This window comes from Gymnogyps californianus, chromosome 28 (assembly GCF_018139145.2).
Source record: "Gymnogyps californianus isolate 813 chromosome 28, ASM1813914v2, whole genome shotgun sequence".
Lineage (NCBI taxonomy): Eukaryota > Metazoa > Chordata > Aves > Accipitriformes > Cathartidae > Gymnogyps > Gymnogyps californianus.
The window spans coordinates 2,488,164-2,505,406 of NC_059498.1; the positions used below are offsets into that span (position 1 = coordinate 2,488,164).

A 17,243-nucleotide genomic window follows, 5' to 3' on the forward strand; every position below is an offset into this window, starting at 1 on the left:
CGCCCACAAGCAGCACACCCGCTGCCTGGCCCGGCCCCCCGGGGCACCTCGGCCGGGTCCCCGTGCCCCCCCGCGCGTCCCCGTGTCCCGCGTGTCCCCCTGTCCTCTGGGGCCCCCGTGTCCCCAGGTCCCCGCGTGTCCCCATGCCCCGCTGCGTGTCCCCATGTCCTCTGGGTGTGCCCACGTGTCCCTGGGTTCCCAGCAGGTCTCCTGTGTCCGCCCCATGTCCCCTGAGTGACCCCCACATCCCCTGTGTCCCTTTATGTGTCCCCATGTCCCTGTGTGTGCCTCTGTGTCCCCCCGGTGTCCCCAGACCCTCCCAGGTCTCCTGTGGCTTCCACGTGCCCCTGTCCCTGGTGTCCCCATGTCTCTCGTGTCCCTCTGTGTGCCCCCATGTCCTCCGTGTCCCCCATGTTCCTCCCATGTCCCCTGTGTCCCCCATGTCTTCTTTGTCCCTCCATCTGCCCCCCATCGCCCCTGTGTGCCCTTGTGGCTCCCGTGTCCCCCCCATCCCCAGTGTCCCCTACCTCTCCTGTGTCCCTTACATGTTCCCCTGGTCCCCCCCATGTCCTCTGAGTACCTGCCTGTGTCCCCATGTCCATGGTGTCCCCTGATGTCCCCATGTCCTCCATGTGTCCCCATGTCCCCTAGACACCCTATGTCCCACATGTCCCCATGTCCCCTGTACACCCCATGTCCCACATGTCCCCATGTCCTCCCATGTCCCCATGTCCTCCATGTGTCCCCATGTCCCTCCATGTCCCCCATGTCCCCATGTCCTCCATGTGTCCCCATGTCCCCCCCATGTCCCACATGTCCCCATGTCCTCCATGTGTCCCCATGTCCCCCCCATGTCCCACATGTCCCCATGTCCTCCATGTGCTCCTATGTCCCCTGTGTCCCCCAAGTCCTCTGTGTCCTCCATGTCCCCGTGTCCTCCATATTGCCACATCACCCGTGTCCCCACATGCCTGGCCCCAGCACACACACTGAGTGCTGCGTCCCCAGACGATGGGGAGCGAGGACCACGCCCCCCCAGGGCGACGGGGAGTGGGGACCATGCCCCCCCCCCGGGGTCATTGAGCCCATCCCTCAGGCACGATGGGACCATGGACAGACGGACGCCCAGATCCAGGACCCAGCAAGGTGACCCTGTCCCCCCAAGCCACGCTGTCACCCAGCGTCAAGGTCCACCGGCTGAACCCTGCGGCAACACCGTTTATTGTAGGGCCTACAAAAAAGCAGAGGCAGCTAAATCTGCCCAGCGCCCTGCACAAAGGGGGCCTGACTCAGCCCAAAGGCTGGGGGGGCTGCACGGGGGGTTGGGGTGAACCAGGGGGGCTGGGGGGGCACCCCATGGGGAGGATGAGCGGGTTCAGGATGGGGGGAGTCACCTGGAAATCCCATCCCGGCTTTGCCCGGGTGCTCCTCCAGGCAGATGCGGACAACTTGATCACCCAAGCTGGAACCCATGGATGCCCGGGCGTGAGTGCTAATGATTAATTAATTCATTTTATTAATTAATTCATTTTATAAGGCACGAGAAGAGGATGGCCATGGCAGGTAATGCGCCGCTGGCCATTTCGGATGGGCCACCTTCCCAAACCCGAAAGCAAAGGTGCGAGAACGGGCCGGGGGTCAGTGGCCGTTAAATGAAGCGCTGTCGGTAATGAGGTTTGTTTTGAAGGCTGGAAAATACCGAAGGATGGATGGATCTGCTCGTCCGTCCCTGGACCAGCTCCTTTACCCTCGCTCCTTAAAATCCTTCCGCCTTTTCCTGCTGTTGATCTTAAACTCCCAGGGATGCTCCAGTAGATGAGATCGAGGGGAAATTTGGTTTAGAGCTTGAAAATTAAACGCTGTCCTTACGTGGGCTCGGGGGAGGCTGAGCCAGGCTCTGCTCCCGTGGGAATTAAAGGCTGGGAGCGGGATAACTACTGGTGCTGCGCAATGGAGGGATGGAGCTGGGAACGGCCGTGTTGTCCCAGACCTGTGCTTGGTCCCGAGCCGCTCGTTATCCTCATTGGATGCCGGGAAAAAAATATATCTATGTCTGTTGGTGGCAAGAAGTCGAGTCCGGATGGTGCCCAGGGCGGTGGCCTGTCACTGTGCAGGGTCACCCAGGAGCCCCATGGCATCCCCAGGGACTCCGGGCTGGTGGTGTGGCGTTGTCCCATGGGTGCAATTCTCCATCCAGAGGGGTGGGAAGTGGCTCCCGAGGGATTCACTCTCCAACCAGGCGCTGGATCCCGGCACGTCCTCGCAGGGACGGCCCCTCGCAGGGACGCAGGAGGGTGCTGCCACCCCTCCACAGGTCCCCCAGACCTCAAAAACTTTTTTCCCCTCCTGGCCTTTTTCTGCTCATTTTTGCTGCTCGTCACCGGGACAAGCATCAAGCCAACACTGACCTCAAGTGGCTGCTGGGATCCCTCGCACGCCTGGGCCGTATCCTGCCTCTCCCTGGGCTGGGAGCAGCCCAGCATCACCCACACGGCCTCATCCTGCCCTGGAGAGGGGCCCGGAGCCAAGCGGGGTCAGGAGCTGTGGCCGGCGGTGCCGGACATCAGCCCAGCCAGGTCCCCATCACCCCTCGCCAGGCAGGCAGGGGCAGGCAGGATGAGGCCAGCCGTCCTCCATCACCACCCCGCTTGCCTGTCCCCAGCCAGGCCATCGCTGTGTCCTACTCCTGTCCCCGGCGTGCCCGGCCACGGCAGTCGATATCCCAGCGGGGTCGAGCCGAGCGTGCTGACGGCATCGCTGTGCGGGGAGCGTCCACCGCATCCCTCGCCCACGGGGTGCTGGTGGGGACCCCCCCGGCCACGGCACCCCCATCCCACGGCTCTGCCCTGCCGGTGGCAAGGTCACGGTGACGGGCGAGCAGCGAGGCCACGGTGGCCCTGCCACCACCCCGGCACTGGGGACACTTGTCCCCAACACCCTGCCAGCAGCTGTGGACTTTGTGCTGAGCGTGGGAGCAGCAGCAGTGACGCGTCTGCCAGTGCTGGCAGAGCCCCAGATCGCCCACAAGAGCTGGCTTCGGACAGCAGGTAACACCAGGGTGACATCCCCTCTGCTCAGGGGGATGCTGTGACACGGGGCTCTCCGGGGGGGGGGACGGGTTCCCCCACGGTGCTCCTGCCCGGTCCCTGGGTCTGGAGTCAGCTCCGGGAGGAAATCACGGCGTTGTTCCCATTTTAAATCAGGGGAAACTGAGGCATGACAGCGCACCGGGTGCCAGAGCGGCTGCGCAGTCCCACTTTTGGGGAATAAAGGCTGGAAAACCCCATTTTTCCTCCAAACTACCGGGCTCGGAGGCCCAGAGGAGTTTTGCAACACCCCATTCACCTTTATCCCAGCTTCCCTGAACCCGAAGCCCAGGATGGGTTCGCGGGGAGAGCGATGGCTCCGGCGGGATATTGGCTGCAGGTGGAGCTGGGAAGAAGGGAGCAGGTGTGGGTGCTCAGCCCCTCTGTGGGAACCCACCCATGGGTGGGGAAGAGGGCGGAGGTGTGCCAGGGCTGGGCTGCTGGTGGATTTAGCCTGAGAGGCTCTGAGGTCTGGATACGTGCTGGGAGGATTGAGCTCTCTGCTCTGTAATGAGGTGTGTCAGGTCTCTGCAGACTCCCCTTGGGATTGCTCCAGCTGAGACCCCTGCGTTGCAGACCTGTGACCTTGCTCGGTGCCAAATGGGGTGCTGGGGGGTTTGGGGCTGTGGTGCTGGGCACGGTTTGGGGGAGGGCTCAGTGGTGATGCTGGTGGTTGTTTATTCCCCAAGTCCGGAAACGCTTCACTGGGAAGGAAAGGGAGGGGAGAGTGGGGGCCGTTCCCAGCATTGGAGCGGGAGGGATGCTCCCGGCTGTGCCCGGAGACAGCACCGAGACATCCCCGTATGTGTGATCCCAGTGGTCCTTGACCCCCAGCATCGCCCCTTCCTTCCCCCTCCAGCTCCCCGGTGGCTCTGCAGTGACTGGGAAGGATCAGGGACCTGCTGGTGGCCTGGGACAGGACCGGACAGTGACAGGTCAGTGCTGTGGCTCTTGGGTTGTGGTTTGGGTGCTGCTGCCTAGCACCCTTGGGTGTCATCGCCCTGTCCTCCCAACCTTTGTGTGGATGGGACGTGCGTAAGGGAACAGGTCCTTTGCCCTAGAAATGCGGCTTTTCCTGGGGATTTCCTGGCTGATGCAAGACTGGGCATGAGAAAAACATCGGCTTTGAGGCTAAGGCACTACTGGAGAGAGGTTGTCCCCATCCAAGAAGGGACCTTGCTTTAAGATTGGGTTTGGCCCCTTGCTGGGTCTCGTTGGGTCCATCAAGATGTCAGTTCTTGGGTAGGATGGGGAGTGCAGGCGGAGGTGGAGAGATGCTGGTGGTCTTGGACGGCAGGGAGAAGGTGCGGGGCTTCAGGGAGCAGCCGGAGCGGACACGAGGGCATCGCCTGCCTCAGCACCCCCGCCCCAGCACAGGGCTGCCAGGAGCCTCAGGGCCTCATCCAGCACCCATCCTGACTGAGCCAGCACCCAGCGAGGAGCTGGTGGCACCACCATGTCCCAGGCAGAAGGTACGGCTGAGCTCCCGGTCTGTCCCGGGGGAGGCGCAGGCTTTGCACAGGGACACCAGCGCTCGTGTGACCTCCCCACCCCTCCCCTGATCAGCACCAATCTCCATCCCGTCCTGTTTAATGGCCCCATTTTGCTTGGATTTTTGATCTTAAAAGCAGCTTTCACCCCAAACCCTGTTTTGCAGGGTGCTGGGCTGCTCCAGGAGCTCCTGTGACAGCAGCCCCTGTCCCCATGTTCTCTCCAGGTCCCATCTGCACCCCGTGGGGAGGGTGGTCAGACCTGGATGGAGCCGGGCGGGGGGGGGGGGGCACAGAAATAAGCACTGGAGGGCAAAGCGCAGGCAGCTGGTCCTCAAAGCATGAGGGATCCGTGCATGGACCACCCTGCTCCATCCCTCCCAGGAGGCGAGGAGACCTTTGAATACTGCGATGTGGTCGTCAACAGCCAGGAAAAGGTTTCAGATGTGTACACGCAGCTGGAGAAGCTGGGAGAGTAAGTGGGGGACCCACATCCCTACCGCTTGGTAATGGTCCGTGGCTGTACATGCACGGCCCTGGGTGGGATGCAGGGTGATGATGATAGTTCCTCCATCCTCATCCTCACTCTGTCCCAGGGGAAAATTTGGGACGGTGTACCGGCTGCAGGAAAAAGCCACTGGCAAAATCCGGGCTGGGAAATATTTCCGGACACGGACGGCTAAAGAGAAGCAGGCGGCTCGGGCCGAGGTGGAGCTCATGAACCTGCTGCATCACCCACGCCTCGTGCAGTGCCTCGCCGCCTTCCAGGGCCCTGCTGAGCTGGTGATGGTGATGGAGTAGTGAGTGGGGGGGGGGGACAGAGTCAAGTCTGAGGGTGGTGGGGACAGTGCTGGGCTCTGCCAGGGAGAGCACTGAAGGTGGGGAGGGGTCCCTGCACCGTGGGGTGCTGGCATGGGGTGTAGGATGGATGGATGGGGAACCTGCAGACCCTGGAGGTATGGGTGGTGAGATGCTCCCAGAGCCCTGAGTCTGAGTTCCCCGGTGGGGCTTCTCCTCCTCGGGGCTGGTAGACCCCAGCGGGGTTCCCAGCACCTTGTCCTCCCCCAGCGTGGCAGGCGGGGAGCTCTTTGAGCGCATTGTGGACGATGACTTTGAGCACACGGAGCCCAGCAGCGCCCAGTACGTGTGGCAGATCCTGGAGGGGCTGCGGTTCATGCACGGCCAGGCCATCGTCCACCTCGACCTCAAACCCGAGAACATTGTCTGTGTCAGCCCCAGCAGCCACTGGCTCAAGATCATCGACTTTGGCTTGGCACAGAAGCTGGGTGAGTAAGAATGGGGGTCCTGGGGGACCGGGGCAGGGACTGTCACAGTCACAGAGACCTGATCTGGCCAGGCACGTCAGCAGGGAGCTTGGCATCCTCCTGCCTGCACCTCTGGGACAGGCAGCCCTGTGGCACCAGATCAGGACCCTGCCTGGTGACTGTAAGATGCTCTGGGGAAACCTGCAAGTCCTCAGCCCTGCCTCCGAGGTGGAGACCCCCAAGACCCCTGTGCCTGTGGGTGCCTGGCACCCAGAGATGCTCTAGGAGAGCACCAAGAACTGCGATGGGTCCTGGAGGGCAGCAGCTCCACCTGGACGCAGGGACTCATCTGCTCGGCATGTGTTGGCATGCAGCTGGGCTGCCCTGGTGAGATCCCAGCTGGACACTTGCCCCATGCATCTTCTCTGCAGCTCCAGACACCCCCGTGAAGGTGTTGCACGGCACCCCTGAGTTCATGGCTCCAGAAGTGGTCGCCTTTGAACCCGTGGGCTTCTCCACGGACATGTGGAGCGTTGGTGTCATCTGCTACATCCTGTGAGTGGCCTCCCGGGAACAGCAGGTCGGGCTGGAGGGGACTGAGCTGTCACTGACGTCCTCGTGTCACCTCTCCAGGCTGAGCGGGGAGTCCCCCTTCCAGGGGGACAACGACATGGAGACACTGAGCAACATCACAGCTGCCCGGTGGGACTTTGAGGAGGAGACCTTCTCGGAGATCTCCCAGCAAGCCAAGGACTTCATCAGCCAACTGCTGCAGAAGGACCCTCGGTAGGATGTAGGGGTGGCTGTGGGGTGCTGGGCTGGGTTTTGGGGTGCCAAGGGGATGGGCAGAGGAAAGCACTGAATGCGGTTGGTGGAGGGGATGCTCCATGGGGCCACACCAGCAGTCGAGGGTCTGATGGTGGAGAAGCCACCCCATGACCGCCCTGTCTGCCCCCAGCCGCCGGCTCTCCAGCGCGGGGGCTCTGCTGCACCCCTGGCTGCAGCAGCCCCAGCCCAGCAGCACCAAGGCGCTCTCAAAGGAGAGGATCAAACAGTTCCTGACACGTCGGAAGTGGCAGGTACCTTGGGGGGGTGATGAGGATGTGGGGATGGGGATGGCTATGGCGGGGCTCAGTGCTCCTTCTTTTCCCTCCAGAAAACAGGCAAAGCTCTGCTGGCCCTCAACAGATTGACCCTGCTGTCCCAGAGCACGGAGAGGAAAGCATCAGAGGCTCAGGATGAGGAAGGTGATGGCCCCTGAAGCATCATCCCCAACGCACCCCACCAACCCACTTCTCTCTACTTCTTCACCCCCAACTGCTGCTCCTGGGCAGCTTCCCCCACCTTTGCTCCAACCTGCCCTGCTGCCACCAAACACCTGGGCATGTCCCCACTGTGGCATTTCTGCTCTGGGCCAGCTTCAGTGCCCCAAAGTCCTCTCCATCCTCATCCCTGAGGGGCAATCTCTGATGCAGCCTTAGAACAGGCGCATGCTGCTCCGCAGGGCTGGGATCTGTGTGTGATCCTGATCTCTGGGATCCAGAGTTGATCCCCATGGGACCTGGCCCACGGGTGCCACACATGTTTCTCCAGCAGAGGAGGGAGGCTGAACTGAGCCAGCTCCTCACCGTTCCCTCTGTCCATCTACCTGCAGACCTGGGCTGCAGCACAGAGGAGGACCAAGCCTCCATGTCTCTGCCCCGACGAGGTCCCAGCTTCCTGGAGCTGCTGACGGACCAAGAGGAGGAGGAAGGTGGGAGCACTGCAGCCACAGAGGAGGCAGAGAGCAGCGTCAGTGTGGCTGTGCCACCCCAGCCCTGGACCACCTAGAGCAGCTGGTGAGAGAGGTGCAGGGAGTGATGGGGATGAAACCTCCTCCAGCAGCTCACACGATGACCTGGCCAGCCTGGGGTAGACCCAGACCCCAGGGCTCCTCTCCCATGGGTGAGCTCTAGGGTCCCACTGTGTCCCTGTGCTGGTGTGGGGACAGCCATGCCTGCTGTCCCCAGCAAGGAACCAGTGCTCCTGTCTGCATGGTTGCCTGGGCTTGAGCTGTCACCAATAAAGCACTGAGGATCTCTGCACTCCCTGTGCTGCTCCTTTTCCCCCCCCAAAATCACTGGGAGGGGTGGGAAGGAGCTGCCCAAGCTGTGCCCACCCTTTGGGAGCTGGCACCAGGCTCTCCCTCCACCTGGGCCACCACCCTTGTCTTCTCCAAGAGAGATGCTGGCCCAGGGGACAGGGACTGAGTGGGCACAGCTCTAGCAGAAGCCCTTGGCATCCCTTGTTTGGAAGAGTCTTCCCTCATCGTCGAGGGGGGTTGGCATCGTGTCCTGAGCCCACAGGCAGGAGGAGCCAGGATGAGTCCTGGGGACTCTGGTCTCCCCATTTCTGGGCCAACTCTGGTACCAGCAGGGCTGGAAGGAGCCCGGAAACTGCTGCATGACCTCCAGCCTCCTCCTAAGGAGGCAGCTTGGGCAGAAATCGGGGTATGGGAGCCCCTCTCCTTCAACAAGAAGTGCACAGCCCTGCTGCTGGGGAATAACATCCCCAGGCACCAGTATGTGCTGTGGGACACCCAGCTGGGAAGCAGCTTGGCCTGGGGGTCCTGGTGGACATCAGGTTGACCATGAACCAGCAATGTGCCCTTGCTGCAAAGAAGGTGAATGGTGTCCTGGGCTGTATTAGACAATGTATTGCCAGCAGGTGGAGGGAAGTGATCCTTCCCTTTATTCAGCACTGGTGAGGCCATACCTGGAGGACTGTGTCATGTTCTGGGGTCCCCACTACAAGAGAGACATGGACACACTGGAGAGAGTTCAATGAAGGACGATGAAGGCACTGGAGCACCTCACCTGTAAGGAAAGGCTGAAGGAGCTGGGACTGTTGAGCCTGGAGAAGAGAAGGCTCAGGGGGCATCTCATCAATGTATAGAAATACCTGAAGGGAGGGTGCAGAGAGGATGGAGCCAGGCTCTCCTCAGTGGTGCCCAGTGGCAGGACCAGAGGCCACGGGCACCAACTGAAACACAGGAGGTTTCATTTGAACCTCAGGGAAACGCTTTTTTACTGGTGATGGAGCACTGGCACAGGTTGCCCAGGGACGTTGTGTGATCATCCTTGGAGATATTAAAAAGCTGTCTAGGCATGGTCCTGGGCAACCTGCTCTAGGTGGCCCTGCTGGAGCAGGGGGATGGACCAGATGACCTCCAGAGGTTCCTTCTAACCTCAACCATCCTGTGATTCTGTGAAAATCCACCTCCTGTTGAAGCTGGGCTGGGGGTTGCTCTCCCCCAGCACATGCTGGAGCCGGAGGGATTGTGAAGGTGCACTGGTTGGAGTGGTCCAGCCCTGTGCCCGCTGGCAGGGTGTGGCTATGCCAAATAACGCACGGCTGAGGCACAGCTTCGACCCTTCCTCCTCCTCCTCTTCCTCCACCCCTGCTGGGTGAGGCCACCAGGGAGTAGGAGGAAAGTGCTGGTTTTATTAAACAGAACCAAATCCACCCACTCTTACAACCACGGTGGGGACACACATCTGAGAGCTCTGGCCAGGAGCACTCACTGGATGCAGATGAAAGGGACACCAGCCATCAGAGCTGCTGCTGGACCGGTGATGACAAACCTACTTTTGGATAGTTTGCTGAACCCTTTAGGAAGATGACGGCCACCACAGCAGGAGGTTTCCATATCAGGATTTGGCATCCTGCTCTCTCCAGAGATGGTAGACCAACCAGAGTGCCTGTGGTCCCTTGGTTAGGGGACTTCATGGCTCTTATCTGCTGTTGTCTTGGGCTAGCGGGGAGGGATGCTGTCACCTTCCTGTCCCGTTATTGTGGCATCGACTCTCCAGCTGACAAGGCTTTATCAGCACCCAGGCCTGACTTGAATTTTTGTGGCAAAAGCCTGTTCCTGTTAATAACGTCCATGGCTGATGGCTGCTTCTGGGTACATCTGACCATGGGAAGCAGGAGACCGCTGTGGTGTGGCAGGGTTGTAACATGCTCTGCCCAGGACTTGGTGGTCTCTTCCCTTGTTGGAAACAGTAGATGCGACCTAAGAAGAAACTTAATGTGGAAGCAACCAGCGCAGACCTCCAGCCGGAGAATGGGGAGCCCTTTTGGGGACCCCCCAACGATGGTGAGGCCACCTTGATGTTTTAATTGCTCGGCACGCTGTAGGTCAGTCACTGAGGCGAGCAGCTCCGGTGCCGGCACGATCGGCCGTGGAGTGCTCTGGCACGGTGCATAGGGGGGTTTCCTGAACCGGGGGAGCCGAGAGACCCGCCGGGAGCCTGCAGCTCGCACCACAGCGGCTGACGGGACCTGGGTGGGGCCAGGAGCAATGGCGGCCAAGCCTCCCCCCACCTATAAAAGAAGGCCCTGGGGAGCGCTGGCGACCAGGGCGTTGTGCGGCAGTGGGCGCAGGAACGGCGCTGCAGCTCTGCTCCTCCGTGACTGCCACACCTTCCCAGCTGCCCTTGCATAACGTGCATGAGGCTCTGCAAGCGGGACCGAACAATAACAAGGACGATGGTTCATCTAGCTTGGAGGTTAAGTAAGTCGAGCCGAGGTTAAGTCGGCCCTCACCCTGCATCACAACTGCTCCCGTAAAGAAAAAAAGACGGGTCGTTGTCCTAGGAGCCTCCCTTCTGAAGGGAATAGAAGGCCCAAGATGGAGACTGGACCGACTTCTTAGGGAAGTCTGCTGCCTCCCCGGGGCCTGGGTTAAAGATGGGAAGAGAAAACTTCCTACCCTGGTATGGCCCTCAGATTATTATCTGTTATTGATTTTTCAAGTAGGCAGCAATGAAGTTGCAACAAGAAGTCCAAGGGCAATCAAGAGAGACTTCAGGGCCTTGGGACGACTGGTAAGGGATCAGGAGCACAAGTAGTGTTCTCCTCTATCCTTCCAGTTGCAGGGGATGATGAGAGAAGAAACAGGAAGAGCCAGCAGATCAACGCCTGGCTCCGAGCCTGGTGTCACCAGCAGAATTTTGGATTCTTTGATCATGGGTTGGTCTACATGACACCAGGTCTGCTGGTGACAGACGGGGTACGCCTGTCTCAAAGGGGGGAAAGGATCTTTGCACAGGAGTTAGCAGGGCTCATTGAAAGAGCTTTAAACTAGATTTGAAGGGGGAAAGGGATAAAACCAGGCTTGCTATAGATAAGCCTGAGGGCGGCACGCCAATGTTTGAGGGATGGTGTGCTAGCGAGGTCCTTCGGTCTGCCATCTCAGTGGAGGTAGGGGACAGCGATCCATGCGGCAGCAAAGACACGAGGGTTACTGATGTGTTAGAAACCACAGAAGTGCCTGAGAACGGTCACATAGGAATTAGGGCTTCTCCCCCCAAAAAAGTGGTGGGATTAATAGCCCAACTGAAGTGCATCTACAGCAATGCACGCAGCATGGGCAGCAAACAGCAGGACGTGGAAGCCATTGTGCAGCAGGAAAACTATGATACAGTTGCCATCACGGAAACATGGTGGGATGACTCGCACAACCAGAGTGCTGCAATGGATGGCTATAAACTCTTCAGAAGGGATAGGCAGGGAAGGAGAGGCACTGGGGTAGCCCTGTATGTTAGGGAGTGTTTTGATTGCGTAGAGGTTAATGATGGTGATGGTAGGGTTGAGTGTTTATGGGTAAGAATCAGCGGGAAGGGCAACAAGGCAGATATCATGGTGGGAGTCTGTTATAGACAGCCCAACCGGGATGAAGAGGCAGATGAAATATTCCACAAGCAGCTGGGAGAAGTCTCACAATTGCTAGCCCTTGTTCTCACGGGGGACTTCAACTTACCAGATGTCTGCTGGAAATACAGTACAGCAGAGAGGAAACAGTCTAGGAAGTTCCTGGAGTGTGTGGAAGAGCCCTTCCTGACACAGTTGGTGAGGGAGCCAGCTAGGGAAGGTGCCCCGCTGGACCTGTTGTTTGGGAACAGAGAAGGACTTGTGGGTGATGTGATGGTTGGAGGCCATCTTGGGCACAGCAGTCACAAATGACAGAATTTTCAATTCGCAGAGAAGTAAGGAGGTAGGTTAGCAGAACTGCTCCCTTGGAGTTCTGCAGGGCAGACTTTGGCCTGTTTAGGGGCCTGGTTGACAGAGTCCCTTGGGAGGCAGTCCTGAAGGGCAGAGGAGTCCAGGAAGGCTGGACATTCTTCAGGAAGAAAATCTTAGAGGCACAGGAGCAGGCCGTCCCCATGTGCCGAAAGACGAACTGGCAGGGAAGAAGACCGGCCTGGCTGAACAGAGAGCTTTGGCTGGAACTCAGGGAAAAAAGGAGAGTTTATGACCTTTGGAAGAAGGGGCAGGCAACTCAGGAGGACTACAAGGATGTTGTGAGGTTATGCAGGGAGAAAGTTAGAAGGGCCAAAGCCCAACTAGAACTTAATCTGGCTACTGCCAGAAAAGACAATAAAAAATGTTTCTATAAATACATTAGCAACAAAAGGAGGGCTAAGGAGAATCGCCATCCTTTATCGGATGTGGGGGGAAACATAGTGACAAAGGATGAGGAAAAGGCTGAGGTACTTAATGCCGCCTTTGCCTCAGTCTTTAATAGCAAGACCAGTTGTTCTCCGGGTACCCAGCCCCCTGAGCTGGAAGACAGGGATGGGGAGCAGAATGAAGTCCACGTAATCCAAGGAGAAATGGTTAGCAACCTGCTACACCGCTTAGACACACACCAGTCTATGGGGCTGGATGGGATCCACCCAAGGGTACTGAAGGAGCTGGTAGAATTGCTCACCAAGCCACTTTCAATCATTTATCAGCAGTCCTGGCTAACTGGGGAGGTCCCAGTTGACTGGGGGTTAGCAAATGTGACGCCCATCTACAAGAAGGGCTGGAAGAAGGATCTGGGGAGCTACAGGCCCGTCAGCCTGACCTCTGTGCCGGGGAAGGTTATGGAGCAGATCTTCTTGAGTGCCATCACACAGCACGTACAGGACAACCAGGTGATCAGGCCCAGTCAGCATGGGTTTATGAAAGGCAGGTCCTGCTTGACTAACCTGGTGTCGTTCTGTAACAAGATGACCCGCTTAGTGGGTGAGGGAAAGGCTATGGATGTTGTCTACCTGGACTTTAGTAAAGCCTTTGACACTGTTTCACACAGCATTCTCCTGGAGAAACTGGCTGCTCGTGGCTTGGATGGGCGTACTCTTCAGTGGGTAAAAAACTGGCTGGATGGTCAGGCCCAAAGAGTTGTGGTGAATGGAGTTAAATCCAGTTGGCGGCTGGTCACAAGTGGTGTTCCCCAGGCCTCAGTACTGGGGCCAGTTCTGTTTAATATCTTTATCAATGATCTGGAGGAGGGGATCGAGTGCACCCTCAGTAAGTTTGCAGACAACCCCAAGTTGGGTGGGAGTGTTGATCTGCTTGAGGGTAGGAAGGCTCTGCAGAGGGATCTGGACAGGCTGGATCGATGGGCCGAGGTCAACTGTATGAGGTTCAACAAGGCTCAGTGCTGGGTCCTGTGCTTGGCTCACAACAGCCCCATGCAACACTACAGGCTTGGGGAAGAGCGGCTGGAAAGCTGCCCGGCAGAAAAGGAGCTGGGGGTGTTGGTCGACAGCCGGCTGAATATGAGCCGGCAGCGTGCCCAGGTGGCCAAAAAGGCCACTAGCTTCCTGACTTGTGTCAGCAATAGTGTGGCCAGCAGGACTAGGGCAGTGATCGTCCCCCTGTACTCGGCACCAGTGAGGCTGCACCTCGAATCCTGTGTTCAGTTTTGGGCCCCTCACTACAAGACAGACACGGAGGTGCTGGAGCGCGTCCAAAGGGCAACAAAGCTGGTGAAGGGTCTGGAGAACAAGTCTTACGAGGAGCAGCTGAGGGAACTGGGGTTGTTTAGCCTGGAGAAAAGGAGGCTGAGGGGAGAATTTACCGCTCTCTACGACTACTTGAAAGGAGGTTGTACTGAGGTGGGTGTTGGTCTCTTCTCCCAAGTAACAAGTGATAGGATGAGAGGAAATGGCCTCAAGTTGCACCAGGGGAGGTTTAGATTGGATATTAGGAAAAATTTCTTCACCGAAAGGGTTGTCAAGCACTGGAACAGGCTGCCCAGGGAAGTGGTTGAGTCACCATCCCTGGAGGTATTGAAAAGACGTGTAGATGTGGCACTTAGGGACATGGTTTAGTGGTGGACTTGGCAATGCTGGGTTTACAGTTGGACTTGATGATCTTAAAGGTCTTTTTCAACCTAAATGATTCTATGATTTCTCGCAGGGTCCAACCATGGCTCTTCAATGGCTGGGTGAGACATCTCCTGACAGAGCTCACCTGCTTCCTGTTCCTCCCATGTTTTCAGCAGGAGAAGTGGATTCACTGCTCTGAGTTGGAGGAGAAACTCCTTAGAAACAAATAAACAAAAATATTCCATATTCTATCCATGGCATTTGTTTTCCCTTCCCAGAGTAACAGAGAGAGGTTGAGGAATCCCTTTCTCCTCCACTAGTCTTCTCTTGATGTTCACACACATCATATCCCAATTTTTACCCGTTATCTATTCCGCGTTTTCCTCATTACACAGACTCTGAACTCACATGCATCCCTTGGGAACCCAGCCGAATGCCTTCAAGTTGCAGATGATAAGCAAACACCAAGTTACATATAATCAATCCCTTGATGAGCTATTTACCATGTGACATTATCAAAATATTTCTGGTCGGGAACTATGTTTATCTTCATCTGTTTTCCAAACTCCTCGTAGCCCTGCAAATCCATGTCCCAGGACTCCAGACATGAGCTTTCTCTCTACAATCCTGTATTTTATACTGTAAAAACTGATTTACCTACAGAAGAAGCTGATTTACCAACAGAAGGCACAAGTTTCTTCTCCTTCCACTGCTTCCCATGGCTTAACACGTTAAAATGTGAGCTTGAGAAAGCAATGGACTAAATGAAGAAGTGGCATTATACCTGGAACTTATTACAGCTACCGAGAAATTCAGCAGCACTGAAAATAGAAATCCAATCTCAGCATCTCAGAGGCAAAGGAATTAAGATCTTGATACTTCCATCAAGAAAGACTCTTGGGTTGACCTTCACTTCAGCCACACAACTTCAGAGCAGGTCCTCAAATCATCAGAAATCCTCCATCAAGGCAGAAAGGAAGGGCGATGCCCTTGGGGAACCTTGAGAAATGGTTCCCTCGCTATCTCAGGTACCCCTAGGTCCAGTTCCTTCGAGGTATGTGAGGTGGGGTCAGCTGTCCAAATACCCTCAAGCTTCTGGAGCTTAATCCTTCACTGCCAGGTTATCATGATAATCTTGGGTTTATTCTGGGCTGCACAATCCAGGTCTAGGAATGCTTATTTGGATGAGGAAATATTGCCTGGGTAGCTCTAACATCAAGAAATAGTATTTTTTTGTGGACCTGCAAATTCAGGGGAAAAATCCAGAACAGTACGATGTCCTGCTTGAGTGTTTTCCAGTGAACTGAAATTAATTAAGAAAACAAACCTAAGTCTGAAGTCAACCTTAATGTAAAAAAAAAAAAAAAAAATTAGCTCCGGGCACATATTGAAGACGATTATTTGAACACGTCATTTCTAGAATTTTTTTTTAAGGACTATTATAGCAAGGAGCGAACAGCCACCACATCATTTGAATTGTCAGATAAAAGCCTTCACGTATCGCAAATCAAACACCAGAAAAGTGGTGAAAGGAGAGAAGACACGAGAGTACGAGGACTTGGTAGCAACGGATGAAAAGGCAGTTAAATGAAAAGAGAAGCTGTAAGTGATGAAGGAACTTCAGTAATACCTGAGTTGTGGCGCGCTTGTCTCTCAGCAAAGCTCCCCAAGCGAAGCGGGGTGTCCTCACTTCCGAAAGGGCATGGTGAGGTCCTAGCCAGGTTCTGGGGGGTCAGGAGGCTCTTCATGGTCACAGGAGCTCAACAACGAGCTCAACAACCAGCTCAACAACGCCCAGGGTGGGTCATGCAGGGCTGGCCCAAGAGAAGAGCAGATAAAAGCCATGAAGACCCCCAACCAAGGGATGTGCACAGGCACTCTGGCTGGTCTACCATCTCTGGAGGCATCTCAGTCTCTGAGGTTGAGAGGAGGGGCGAGCAGGATGCTCCTCCACCTTGTCCTCCTGGTGTCGCTGGTGCAAGGACTACCGTGTCCAACCTGCACCAACGACCTCCAGCAGCCCAAAAAAAAGGACTGGGCTCCCTCTTTGCGGCTCGGTACCAGGCCCACGGGGATCAGCGTGACCCCTAACCCCTTGTGAAACACCTCGCCATGCAAAGGGGCCCACAAGCCCTGTCCTTCCCAGTGCACAGCCCCCATTTCACACCCTGCTTTCACAGCCTTCATCCCACCGTTGCAGCCCTCCCCATGGCCAGGAGATGGTACCATTGGCCTCGTCCCTGCTTCTCCTGGGGATCGAAGCCACAGCTGTCCTTCACGTCGGCCCCATCCTGCCCAGCTCGGCCTGCTGCTCTGGTCGCACTTGCGCTTGACGTGGGGCATCCCACCCCAAGTCAGGAGGGACCTGGTGGGACCTTTGAGATCAAAGCCTGGCCCTGCCTGGGCAGCCTGGGACCTGTCCTAGAACCCATCTCCCCCCGGGCTTGGTCCACACCGGGTCTCCTGCGTGCGGGTCGCCACTCCTACCCTGCATCCCCAGCTGGGATCTCAGCCCTGGTGCTTCCCATCAGGAAAGGTCCTTGCACCCTTTTCCAGCTGTGGTCAGGAAGGTATTGCCAGCATGAATGTGGGTGCTCTGACAGCACTCAGGTTTCACCCCAGCATGCAGGCAGGATGCTCACGGGGGGATCCAGACCTTGGGGTCCCCACAGACCCCCTGCCCCATAGCAGAGCCTGTTCCCGGTGTGGGACAGCTCTGGGTGAAAGCCCTGGTCCTCACACATGGTCCTAGTGACATCTGCCTTCCTGGGCACACCTCTGGTACTGTGTCAGGGTGGCCGTCCCCATCCCCACAGAGGGTTGCGCTGCCTTCCCTTAAAAACCAGGATCAGGGAATTAAATGCAAAATATTTAATGAGGTGCTGAAATATTTAATGAAACGAAGAGATTTCAACTGCAAAATTGAGCTTTGGAAAATCAGAACGAACCCAAATGTGGGTGACCCCAATTTCGGTGCCGCTGAGCTGCCTGCGGCTCCTCTCCAACCTCCCAAACCCCCCGAGATGATGGGGAGGAGGCAGCATCATGCCAAGGGCAGCTCAGGAATCAGTGGCAGCTGCCTGCTTTGGTGGCAGCTGCCTGCTCGTGTCGTGCGTCCCCCGGCTGGGATTTGGGGTTTGCAGAGGATGGGAGAGGTTGGCAGAACAGGTCCGGCATGTTCCCCTGGTCTCTGCGGTGCCGAGCGCCTTGCCCCGACACCTCGGCAGGTCTTGCCGAACAGGAGATGCCACAAGAGCCGGA

General features: G+C 57.2%; 1 protein-coding gene across 1 annotated transcript; it reads left to right on the plus strand.

The window, feature by feature from the left end:
• The first annotated feature begins 3,949 nt into the window (after window positions 1–3,949).
• LOC127026559 (myosin light chain kinase, smooth muscle-like) lies at window positions 3,950–7,910 on the plus strand. Its single transcript, XM_050911867.1, has 10 exons — window positions 3,950–4,021; window positions 4,384–4,558; window positions 4,961–5,051; window positions 5,173–5,376; window positions 5,645–5,862; window positions 6,273–6,396; window positions 6,475–6,627; window positions 6,800–6,920; window positions 6,998–7,088; window positions 7,496–7,910. The coding sequence occupies exons 2-10, from the start codon at window positions 4,543–4,545 to the stop codon at window positions 7,669–7,671; spliced, it is 1,194 nt and encodes a 397-aa protein (XP_050767824.1). The 5' UTR covers window positions 3,950–4,021; window positions 4,384–4,542; the 3' UTR covers window positions 7,672–7,910.
• Window positions 7,911–17,243: the final 9,333 nt, after the last annotated feature.

What these genes read in the sequence shown, in the direction of transcription:
- LOC127026559 (XM_050911867.1), top strand. An exon ending in TGGCTTGGCACAGAAGCTGG is followed by an intron (nt 5,863 to 6,272) that starts GTGAGTAAGAAT and finishes TCTTCTCTGCAG; the next exon opens with CTCCAGACACCCCCGTGAAG. An exon ending in TGACACGTCGGAAGTGGCAG is followed by an intron (nt 6,921 to 6,997) that starts GTACCTTGGGGG and finishes TTTTCCCTCCAG; the next exon opens with AAAACAGGCAAAGCTCTGCT.